The 13,275-nt window shown below is 30.9% G+C and overlaps 1 protein-coding gene across 1 annotated transcript in view; it reads right to left on the bottom strand.

The window, feature by feature from the left end:
• LOC145302656 (engulfment and cell motility protein 1-like) overlaps positions 1–13,275 on the bottom strand; it is a 121,610-nt gene that overhangs the window by 54,642 nt on the left and 53,693 nt on the right. Inside the window, exons 7-11 of the mRNA XM_080144672.1 lie at positions 10,842–10,933; positions 8,215–8,277; positions 7,510–7,588; positions 3,660–3,710; positions 2,631–2,750 (exon numbers count right to left, since the gene is read on the bottom strand). Coding sequence (XP_080000798.1) covers positions 2,631–2,750; positions 3,660–3,710; positions 7,510–7,588; positions 8,215–8,277; positions 10,842–10,933 — 405 coding nt within the window. The remainder of the gene's footprint in view (positions 1–2,630; positions 2,751–3,659; positions 3,711–7,509; positions 7,589–8,214; positions 8,278–10,841; positions 10,934–13,275) is intronic.

The raw sequence follows: 13,275 nt of genomic DNA, 5'->3' as shown, positions 1-13,275 counted from the left end.
AGCTTCACATGCCTTCTCGCATACATTGTATTCACAATACATTGTAGTCTACATTGCACTGTAGAGAACCTACCATTGATTTTATAAAATTATTTTCATATAATAGCTTGAATAAAACTTCTTAAATGCACTTGCAATGTTAGGCTATTGCAGAGTGTTAACTTTGGTAAAAATTGTACTGTTCTTTCTTTTATCAGATTTTTTTTTATACAGTGGAGGCATTCCAATGCAAAACCTATCTAAGAAAAGTCCCAGACACATAAAATGCATTTGTGTGAAATTCTCAAAATCATTTCAGAATCCATAGGGAATGAACTCACACACACATACACACAGATTTTGATATACAAGTAGAGATATCATTTTTAACATTATTTTCACACACTCACATCTAAATTATGCTACAATATGAAAATTGCAATTTATCAAAAGAACTAGCCTGAGTGCCCGACATTGCCTGGGTATTTGGAGGTGTGTGTTGAGCAAAAAAAAAAAAAAAAGTGATAGTAGGCAGGCAGGCTCAAACCCGTACCCCGAAGGAAGAAAAGAATGTGAAAAACAAAAATATCGATCTTGTGAAAATCTGTCGCCTCTGTCGAAAGTTTTAGGCATACATACATTTAAACAGACAGGTGACATATATATTATAGATTTCAGTCATCTACAACTTTTTTCCACTCAAATGAAAAATAAGGCTCAACTTCAAATTAAAAAAGCTGAATATGAACTTGATAAATGGTTGCATACAGCTGGCTTACCTCTCATCATTTTTATTTGTCTCATATGTGCAACAGTTGCATGACTGAGATCAATTTTTTTTTACATGCAATCTCTTGTGTAGTGACTAGTTTGTGGTTCGGTTGGCTAAAACAGGCATGTTAAAACTCACCTAGAAATACATTAGGTAATTTCTATGCTTACTACATATTCTTGATTTCAACCCAGTCTGAGTTTGACACTAGAAATAAAAACAATTGCTGAACAGATGTGTGAAAACTACATGCCAAAAACATCTCGTCTCTTCCCATAAAGCAAGAAGACAAGATGAAACTGCTAAACTCAATTTTCTTTTTATAGCTAAAGCCTACCTGCTGAACCAAACCTGTGCTTGTATGTTAATGAAACTATTAAAAAAGTTGAGTCAATAGTAGAGATGTTGTTATTAGTTTTATATGAAACTTCAGTGATCTATGGTATCTCCACTCTCATGCTACACGTTCATCATGACAACATTTGTATTTGCATTGCCATTTGGTGAATGGATTCTGGACTATGCAGTAGCTTCTGATGTGGCCTCCTAATGCCATAATAGTGGGAAATGTTACAGCTTTTCTCTTCATGGTCTGCAAAAATCATTTTACCAGTTTCTTTTTCTCCTTTCCTTTCCCTCTCTATTTTGCTCTAACAAACTTCAGTGAAAAAAAAAAAAAAAAACATTTTTTAGCATTTTATGGTTGTATTAACCAAGAAAATCTTAAACAACAAACAACACAATATCTTGAACAGTCATTTAAATTTAACATTTTATTCATACTAAACACCTCACTCCCATGCCAGGGAGATAGGGGGGTGCTTACAAGTGCTCTTTATATACATCAGTTTTGGAGAGAGTCTGATTGAAAAAATAAGGTTTGTTGCCAGCCAGTACTTTAGTCTGTGACGTCATCCATCAAAGTTTCCAATTCACCTATTTTTTTTTTTTTTTTTTACATTGGAGTCACCACTTATCAAGGCCTGGACGCCACTGGAGGATAAGGGTTAATGAGTGTATGCTAGTCGATGGAACAATATCGTAATTGTTAGTAGTGGAAATTTAGTAAATTGGATTACTTAAGGGAATGGTTCATCAAGAATTTGTTTACGTTAGACTTGGAGACAACCAAATTGTAGTCAGGAAAACGGAACAGAGTTCCACAGACATGCAGTTCTAAGAAAGAAGTTTTGTTCATGGAATCTATGTTTAGGTTTAGGTACAGATAAAAAGTGGAGGAAATTATTGATAGTGGTTTCAGCTTGACAAGTGTTTTTCATGAAAGTTTAGTGAAGGGTGCTCAAACGAGCACTTACCATGAAAATAATGATAAAGCAGAGATAGGCTTGCAATGTCTCTTTTGTAAGAAAGAGGTTGCAGGGAAGAGAAAAAGGCATCCCCCAGTAGGCTACGAAGTCTATTTTGAACTCTGTCAAGGCAAAATAAACTGCTTCTAACAGCTTCTGCTCAGATGTGGCAACAGTACTCCATCCTTGGCTCTTACATAAGTAGAGAATTGCATCAGCAGTGAGATATCTACTGAAACAGTAGAAGGGTCCCACCATTTTTCTAGCGACCTTGGCAACGGATTTGATGTACGTGTTTCATTTCAGATCAGGAATAAAGATCAAGCCCATAGTGAATTTGAATGACAATATTATACTATTTTTAACTTTACATTAAAAGTTCAATGTAAAATTTAAAAAAAAACATATGTAAAATACAAAGAAAAATTTAATTTAAAATTCAGATATTTTTTTTTAATTCAAAGTCGACCTTTTTAAATTTGAGGTTCAAATTTTTTTATTTTTAGGATATAATGGTGTAGAAACAAATATGAAGACTGATCTGATTAAAAAAAAATGCTGAAAAAATTTACCTTTGCAGGATCAGGTGGGGAGTTCATTCTTTCTTCATACAAGTTCAACATTATCTGTTGTAAGACACTTAATTGGTGGGCCATGTCCGTATCAATAAGCTTTGATTTGAGGATGACATGCTGAAATCAGAAGAAGTCAAATCTTTTTTTTAATTATATAGCATTTAAAAGAGTATTTTTTTTTTACATGGATGTCACCACTTATCAAGGCCCGGAGGCCACTCAGGGATAAGGGTTATTGCGTGTACAGTAATCAATGAGATAGTATTGTAGTAATCATTAGTATCGGAGATTTGATAGTGTCTTACTTAAGGGGGCGGTTTGTCAGGAATTTGTTTATGTTGGACTTGAAGACATTCAAGTTGTAGTCAGTATTATAATTTGCTTGATGTGTCATGTGTACATTTGATTATTGAAGTATTTTTTTTATTATTATATTTTAAATATGTATTTCAAGATACAACCTCGTTTTTAAAACTTATCTTCATGTGGAAACTTGAAAAAATGCAGGAGATCTCTTTTTATAAGTAGGTTTAAAATTAGCACTTCTATCTGGTCATGGATGATAGAATGAGAACAAGCTACCCCTATGGATTAAATAAAAGACTGTTTGAAATTCCATATAAGCTTACAAGTTTGACAAAGATTCCAAAGTTTACTATTTGGTTTCCATTCCCAAGTTTACTCTTTTTTTTTTAAAAAAAGATGCACTTGAAGGTAAAAGTGACACGTTTGAAACTTTGTAAATATAACGAGATGAGAATAGTGATCCAAATAATCAACAATTTATCAATCCTCAAACTTAAAAAATTCAAAACATAGTCATATGCTTAAATGTTATATCATAAAAAAAGAAATAAAAAAATAAAATAAAATTTTAAGACACAAAACAATACCAAATTAAACAAAAAAATATTGTTGTTTTTTTTTAACTAAATTAGATTTTTAAGAAAAAAATTATCCTATTTTGAAAAGTCATATTAATTTAAAAAGGAAATGCCACTTGAACAAAGTAGAAAAGAAACTTACATCAATGATGATGTTTCGAAAGCTTTTCGACTGCAAGTTTTCAGTCATTTGCTAAAAGGAAAAAAATGGATTAAAAATTACAAATATTAACCATAAACATTTAAAACTGAAATTTCATTTAGTTTTTTTTTTTGTTGTTTTTTTTTTCACATTTTCAAGCATTCGAAAAAAAAAAACTAATAAAATACAAGCAGCAAAGCAAAAAGGTTAATTATCACAGATGAACGGATGATTTAGTCCATATTAATTATTAAAATACTATAGGTAAATCAGGTCACATTAAACTTATACAGATCCACTAAGGAAAACATTTTAAAAAATAATCTGAAAATTTGATACTCAAAAATCTATAAATATGAAAGGGATACATGTTGGATATGTCCACCATTATATTTTTAATATTTTATTATGCATGTGTAAAATGATTTTTATTTTACTGTAAGAATAGCAAAGGGTTATATTTTTCTTAAAACTCCAATTAACCATTTCTTAAATCTAAAACTAAAACATTCAAATTTTTAAAATGAATAAATTTTTTTTTATATGTTTAACTCAAATGATACAATTTATATCATTAACTCTTTGTTTTCCCCACAGGTATTCAATGATATATACTAACAAAATAATGCATTAAAAATATCTGATGGAGGGGCAAAACAACTAGTGCTTGACAAAGTTTAGTCCATATACACAAAAGATGAAAACTTTGAAGTTAATAGATGTATGAACTTCAAATTTGACAACCATATTGGTGTACGTTGTTTAAATGGGGGGGGGGGTCATATACTTATAGTTTTTCATTAAAGAAATTTTCCAAAAGAGCAAGCACTTTCCCCACTCACCATTCAAAAATGTTATCTTATTTTAATAAGACATTACATAAAATTAAAACAACCAAAATTGTAATAAATTTTGATTGTTTTAAGACAACCTCACCAAATAGGGGCTTAAAATTCAACAATTAAAACTTTTTCTAAATCCATAACTCTGACTCTGTAAAAACTCTATTTTCAATTTTCACCATGGAAATATATTTGCTTCCTGAGAACTACAGCATAGTCATTTTCAAATCCAGTTAAATTTTATCCATTCCATTCATTATTTTCAATCCTTTCATAATATTCATCATCATTCAATTAAAATCTATCCAACTCATCAGCTCTTATCCTCAAACGTCTTTTAGCCTTGATAAGTTGTGATATATTAGGTTTTTAGTTGAATTGAAGTATTTTGGGATCATCAGTTTTTAGATGAATTGAAGTATTTGGGGATTTTGAGAATTGAAGTATTTTGGAATGATTTTTTTGTTTGTTTTTAACTATCAGGATCACCACTTATCAAAATCAAGTGTCACTCAAGAATAAGTGTTAATAAGATGGAAATCAAAAGATGAGGAACACTATGAGAGTACTAACATTGATCAATGGAATGAACTGACTTTGATTACTCAAGGAAGGAATTTTATTGATGTTATCAGCAGTGAAGCAGTTTCATGGTAATGTGATCCATGGAAATTCCACCTGATGCAAGGCATACGGAAAGAAAATAGAATGTTTTTTGTTGTGCTAATGAGATGAGTTCTTAATGCAAATGTTTTACAAGAACGAATCAAACATTGGAGCTCAGTCGAGTATGCCTCACAAAAATAAAGATAAATTCTAAAAACTAGCAACATCTAGAAAGAAAAAGAGATAACCCCCTCCACTAGACTTCAAAGTTGAATTTGTTTATCAAGATAGAAAAGAGTGTCTTGTGAAGCAACTTCCCTTCTGTAACAGCAGTATTCTATCTTTGGATATGTATAAAGCTTATACAGGTCAAGGATTGCATCCGTGGTCAGGTAATTTTTTAAAAGGAATTTAACGTTACATTTAATATCTATGGTATTTCTGTTTATAATAAATAAGAATTCTGCATTAATTAAAATATGATATTTATGGATACTCTCCGATAGGGCAACGATAGGTGGCCTGCTAGTTTCTTATAAACAAACATATAATGAAATGATACGACAGATTAGTCTTGATATTCTAAATATATAAAGTAAATAATTAAATCATTTTGGTGGATACTTTAAGGAGAACAGGTGTGAGCCCCCCCCCTTTCCACTGTGTAAGGAGAGGGTGACTTCATGGCTGAAAATGAATAAGATAAGTCCTGGTTCACTAGGATTAGTTTTCTGGAGAGCTCCAATAAAGTAGTGAGCTTTATCTGTGTGGTCTCATGTTTTATTTTGAGAAGAGTTTCTTTCAACATGAACAATGCACTCTGAATCAAATATGGCGAATTGAGAGACCATTATCAGCAAAGCTGTCATCAGTTGAGGACCTAGTTAGATTGAGGCTTAGGGCCAAATAAAACTATTTTCATTATTATGAAGTAAAAAAAAAAAAAAAAAAAAAAAACAGAGACTGAGACATTATTTTTTTTAATTTTTTTTACATAGGCATCACCGCTTATCAAGGCCCAAAAGCCACTCGAGGATGTGAGTAGTGTTTTTTTTTTTTCGAATCAGTTCACTTTTTGTAAGTAAAAAAAAAAAAAATGCTTAAACTGAGATAAAAACCAAACCTAAATACAGTTTTTTTTTTTTTTTTTTTTTTTTTTTTACACAGTGATCACCACTTATCAAGGCCCAGAAGCCACTCAGGGATAAGGGTTAAGTACAATAACATTTAGACCAGCTTGATACAAATTTTAAAAAGCGTTTTCAAACCTACTTATTCTTAACATAATGAAACTATCATGTGAACCATTCATGCATGAGAATTTGTGAAACAGTTGGCAAACATAAAAATCCAATGACCGCTACGTACCAATTTTTTTTAATTTTGACCACTTAGCAGCCCTTTTTTCAGATAAAAACCAATCAAAGAGTGTTCCATGTGTCTGAATACCCTATATACTAAATTTCAAGTCTGTAGATCAAAAATTTCTTGAATATACAGGTTGAGAAGTCTCCTCACACACACACACATACACATTCTCACTTTTATAGATATATAAACTTTGTACGACAGTCAAAATTAATTCCTGAATAGAACAGTTTTGCACTAATTTTATGTCCCCTAACAAAGATCAAAATAAAAATATATTACATGATCTTTATCCTAGAAAATGTCTAAAATTTAAGGCTCAAGTCTGAAGAATCTAAAAAAAATTCAATTTGAGGAAATCTTGCTTAATTTGTGTCCGATGACTATGAATCAAATTTAATGCAAATCTGATATACTCGAATTTTCAAATGGGAGGTTGCACCCATACGATTCCACTCCAAAGAACCCCAAAAAATTAAAATTTGGAGAATACTTATTAATTGATGTCTAATACCTATTGTTCAAATTTTACAAAAATCGAAGGTATTTGAATTTTCATGAAGGACTTCTATCTCTTTGGCATAAAACTAAGTACATCTCATATTACAATCTTTAATGTCTAACAGTTGTGTTCCAAAATTCATGATAATTGGTTATTTAGGAGTAAATCTTGTATACACGAATACATAAACATAAACCTAATTTTATATATATATATATATATGAGACATGAGTATTGGCTGAAGAGAGCTTGATATGGATATCTAAAACGGTCCTAATTATCAGGCTTGAAACCGACGGTACCAATGACTTATCTCATCTGTACACCAAATACAAAATATAAATACACTCTTATTTTTCGGATATCTTCGGATTTTCCTTTTAATTGGGCACTCTGCTGGATTTCTTTTTCAAAAAAAAAAAAAAACTAAATCATTATATATATATATAAGGAGAGAGAGAGAGAGAGAGAGAGAGAGAGAGAGAGAGAGAGAGAGAGAGAGAGAATGTTTGAAGATAAATAAAAGTAATACTTTATGTTTTTCTCTGTCAGCTTTCATCAGCATCGCATTAAGTACTGCAATGAGGTTTTTGGGAATTTCAACAGAACTGCTGTAAAAAAGAAGACAAAAAGACAAAGGAATAGAGAATAAAGAGCAAATTTTTTTTTCAACAAACAAATTTTATAAGTCAGCATTTATGTATTTCGTTCTTACTTTACGAGTATCCGATTGATGATATAATATATAAAGAGTTTCTCTTCCACCAAACGCTCACTTACTCATTACTTCCTCTTCCTCTTTGTATCACATTGTATAGTAGCTGTCCCCCCAGCAGAACCTTACAACTGGGTGTCAGGTGGCCAGCACTCTCTACTTCTGTGTGGCAGAACCTGCACTTGTTATCATTGTTAAGATCACTCATCTTCTTCAAAGCATTGGTCATGAAGCCGATGAAAGTACACCAACTGCAATACTTCCAAACATCCTCTTAGCAAATAATGTATGATTGTTTTATTTGATATTATATGAGGTCTTATGTAAAAATTGGATTTAACGAAATATTTCTCATTAAATGGGAACTTGCTCCCATTTCCCAAAATGGAATATTTAACAAATTTTCACTAAGTTCTGTATTAATAAATACAAAATTCATTTTAAACAAATTTGCAGTAAATATTTTAAAGAAAACAAAAAACAAAACATAACAGCATGATACTAATAATCTATATAACTTACTTTTCGATGAGAGCAATGATTTCGAATGGGGTGAAAAATTCTTCAACGATTGTATATTTATCACTGAAAAAGATTTAAAAAAAGGTCAAGATTAAAGAGTTTTTATTATATGTATTTTCAGTAAAATATCTGACATTTCTCAATTATAAAAAAATCTGAGACATTAGAAATTGTTCGCTTATTTTATAACTAATAATCACAATTTATGACTACATTAAAAAAACAAAGGACACCAGTATGTAATGTTAATTTATTTCGGATAACACTTATTTTAAAAAGCAAAACTACAGGACAATCTTTATGATTTGCATACCTGTCAGAGAACGAAAATGTCATATTCCAAAAATTATGTCAGTTGATCAAGTAGTTTGTTTGTTTTTTTTTTTTTAATTTTATTTAAGAAAATCAAATTTTATAACTACCTGGAGGGACAGGCAGTAGGCACCCTATATTTTAGAAGGCATTAAAATTCAAGGGCGAACAACTCTATTTGATTAATGAGGTTTATCTATTTATCCATAAGTAGGAGATAATTAATGACTGCCAAAAATACTTAATCATTAAAAATCGTAAAATTTAATTTTCTTCAATAAAAAAATGCATGCTTTTTTTAATATAACATCTTTGTTCTGGGACGAGTACTTACATCATAAAGATTTTTCAGTAATTTCTTTTTTAATAAGTATAATTCTAAATATGCACACAAATTTGATTAAATCATTTGTAACGAAAAAAAAAAAGAAAAAAAAAGAGAGACAGAGTGAAGTATTAGACAATGGATCTACTCGTGTGATTTTTGCTTAGTTTTTGGTGGAAATTGAACTTTTTAAAGACATTGATATGGTTTGTTTTCTTAGTACATGTAAAAATTCTGTTCTGAAGAGATTCAATGTTTTACAAAAAAATTACGTTTTGTTATATTACTGAAAATAAATATTGCCTTGAAAGAACTGTAAACAATTTTAATACCTTTGTATATACCCTTTATTTGGAATATAACTTGAAAATGATTTAAATACATATATTATATATATTAATAGTTCAAGTAAGTTTACAGTCACAGGGTAAATTATTATTCTGTCCATATAAAAATGCTCAATAATAAATAGAGGTAAAAAGAAACATTTTTATTAATAAAAAATTTGTATGAATAAAATGTGTCATATATATATATATAGAGAGAGAGAGAAAGAGAGAGACAGAGAGGGGGGTAGAAGCAGCAAACTTTAAATTGCTAACTATTTTTTTTATTGCAGATTTAGCAACTATTCATTATTTTGAGTTCAGCTTGATTTAGCACTTGGAAGGAGCCATATGCCACACAATGCATGATACAATCATTTTACTAAGAGAAACATTTGATGAATGAATAATTTCACAAAATGGTCCTATAAACTGGTCACTTTATTTATGCAATTAAACCCCATTAGACTATTTTCTATGGGGATATGTAAAATCCTATGTCTACGCTGATAAACCAGATAAAATGGACCACTTGGAAACATCATTAGATGTGATGTGTTAATGCTAACATACAACCTAATTTAATACATAGAGTTGTAGAAATTAGACCTCTAGATCTGGGCTGATGCATCTACCTCTAGTCTCTCACTCTTAGACAGGATCCAAAAACAAGAGTTTAAAATCTAATAGATCCTGCATTGTCAACCAAGCTCCAACTTCTGTCCCATCACTGCAACGTCATATTCCTATGCCTGTTTTACAAGTACTTGACTGAAATGTGCTTCGATGAGGTTATAGCATTTGTTCCACCCCCCGACATACATACTCCCGACTAACCCAACAAACAGTAAAATTCTACCACTTCACTGTTCAGATTTCTAGATGCCGGACAGCCTTCTACTCTAATAGTTTGTTTTTTTTCCACAGACTGCTAGACTTCGGAATTCCCTCCTTGTTTCCTGCTTCCCTGACTGTACTAACTTGCAGAAATGTAATATGAACAAACATCTTGCTGCTCAATTTCTCACAATCCCCTGTTAGGCATGATCCCAAATAGTAGTCCCTTTACATTCCAAGTGGTAATTGTTTTCTTTGGAATGAAAAAGAGTAAAAAAAAAAAAAAACATGAAAATGCCTTCGAAACCATCAAATCCTTTCTTTCTGATGGATTTATAAAAGTAGTTGTTGATGAGCAGAAGTGTATACTATCTCAAGAATTCTGGGCTCAATTTTCTTCCAAAGATGCATTAAACAAAATCACATTCTAATATCATTCGTTAACATCTATGCAATATAATCAACTTTTTCTGACAACACTTCAAAGGGAATAACACAGCTGATCAAGATCTTGTTGATCCCTTCTATTTTTATTTTGAAAATGTGATGACATGAGGAAACAACTGACTTTGTACCGTTAATATCTCTAAACCAAGCTCTCTTTTCATCACCAATGCTCAGTTCCTTGTTTTGCTCCAGTCAAAATGAATGGCTCCTTCCTTGAGGAAGCCCTTGTTTCGATAAGTTCTGAGGACTGACTTTTACTCCAGATCCAAAATGGAGAACTTGTTGCTAAGGTTGCTAACTATCTGTACACGAACAATAAAAAGTATAGAAATCAGCAAGAAATTTTTAAAAGATGCAAAAATAACATGTTTTTGTCTTACCTATGTAGTAAAACAGATTCAATGATTTCTAGAGCAGCCTGGAGGCAGGTGACTTCTTTCACACAATCTTCATCCTTTAGACATTCAGCAACCTGGTAGTAAATAAGAGAAAATTCTTAGCTGCTATACAAGAACATTCTCAACAAGAAAAATAATATAAGTAATGATACACAAGATATATAATAATATAAAAAAAAAGAAAGTTCTATTTTTTGTTTGTCTGAAATTCTAGAACTTCAGAACTACAGAAATCCGAAATTCGGATTTATGATAACCTCAAGCAAGTTATGATCAAAACAAATTTAAAAAAAAAAAAAAAAAAAAGAAAGAAAAATTAAAAAAAAACTAAAATTTATTCATTTGGGATTACAGGACCAAATTAATTGTGGAGTTAAAAAAAAAGGTCCTTCTTTGTTATAATAGCGAAATTCGAAAATCAAAATATTGAATTTCAAGTAAAATCAATGTTATCTATTTAATAGTCATGTCGCAATAATGAATATATCTAAAAATTACGAAAAGCGATAAGATACAAAATTAATTATTAATGAAAATAGTTTTCAAAAACAATCAGCGAAGATTGTGCTTTGCAAAAAAAAAAAAAAAATTTTTTTTTAAGAAATCGTAACAAAAGGGAGGTAAATATTTTCTGTAAATTGAAAATCTTTGGCCAATTTAGCAAAACTTAATTTTTATTAATTGTCTTCGAAAATTGTTTTCATTAATAATTAATCTTCTACCTTATCGCTTTTCGTAATTTTTGGATATTTACATTATTGCGGCATGACAATTAAGTAGGTAACATTGGTTTTACTTGAAACTCAATATTTCGAATGTCGCTAAAGAAGAACAAAAAACGAAAAAACACTTACATAATTCAATAAATCAAGGGAAATAACTCTATACTATAAATTAATTGTTTAGCTTTTAAGAAAGAGACAACGTGCACATCAAAATAAAAAAAATGGATAAAATGCTCGATTGAGACGAGGTAAATGTTTGTTTCATAACTTCTGAAACCTAGAAATTAAATAAAACATGCCTTATCATACACTTGCTGCATTTACTTGGTGTTGCCCAGGAGTCTTTTTACTGTCATTGTTTTTGTCTTTTAAATTTATTTCTTGTGAATATTTAGATTTTTGGAAAGATAATACAGAGAAGAAATATATGTAATTAAAAAATTTATTTTGCAATAAAATTGGTTAAACATTTTTAAATCTTAGAAATACTTTCCATTTTTTTTTTAACTATTTTTTTCTAAATTATCTTTATTTTATTTTGAAAGTTAAATTCAATTATTTTTTTTAAATAAACAAATATCATCTGATATCAATTGAAATGACTAGCTCTCGTCTTGGGGAGGCTCCGTGTTTTGACAAGCTTCTGGGCTTGACCTTTACTCCCGATCTGAAATGGAACACATACATCAAATCCGTTGCCAAGGTCGCTAGAAAAATGGTGGGATCCTTCTATTGATCCAGTAGATATCTCACTGCTGATGCAATTCTCTATCTATATAAGAGCCAGCTACGTCCAAGGATGGAGTACTTTTGCCACATCTGGGCAGGAGCTGCTAGAAAGGACTTATTCTGTCTTGATAGGGTTCAAAATAGACTTCGTAGCCTCGTAGGGGATGCCTTTTTCTTTTCCCTGCAACCTCTACCTCATAGAAGAGATGATGCAAGTCTGTCTCTGCTTTATCGTTATTTTCATCACAAGTGCTCGTCTGAGCATCAATCTATGGTCCCCCTCACCAAACTTTCATCAGAAACACTCATCTAGCTGAAAACACTATCAAAAATTTCCCCCACTCTTTATCTGTGCCTAAACCTAAACATAGATTCCATGAGCAAAGCTTCTTTCTTAGAACTGCAGGCCTGTGGAATTGTTTTCCACTTGCCTGCTTTCGAGCTGACTACAATATGGTTGTCTTCAAGTCCAACATAAACAAGTTCTTGATAAGCCGTCTCACTTAAGTTAACAAATTTACCGAATTTCCATTACTAAAGATTATTATGCTGCCCAATTGACTATTGTACACTCTTTAACCCTTATCCTTGAGTGGCCTCTGGGCCTTGATATGTGGTGATGTCTATGTACAAAAAAATAAAAAATATTCAAAGTTTCAAATTTTCGGCTTATAATAAAGCCTTCATTGGGATGTTTTTAAAAAACAATAGATTTTTTCTTTTTTTTTTTCTTACTTGCTATGATGTTGTTTGGCAGAATCTATTTGTCGGAGATGATGATTGTGTATTGTCCAGTCCAGTGGGTATGCTGGTTATTGTGCAAATATGTAGTATTAGTAGTAATCCACTTGTTAGAAGCATGGAGAAAATGAAATTCAAAACAGATGAACGCCCACATACAAATTTTTACGTTTTAAATAAACATATATTCATTTATTTAATGTTTCAAATTTTCGGCTTAT

The sequence above is a fragment of the Euprymna scolopes genome, chromosome 1, assembly GCF_053919585.1.
Source record: "Euprymna scolopes isolate OS-2025 chromosome 1, ASM5391958v1, whole genome shotgun sequence".
In the NCBI taxonomy this organism is placed as follows: Eukaryota; Metazoa; Mollusca; class Cephalopoda; order Sepiida; family Sepiolidae; genus Euprymna; species Euprymna scolopes.
The sequence above is the reverse complement of the archived record's forward strand: the minus strand, read 5'-3'. Positions and strand labels throughout refer to the sequence as shown.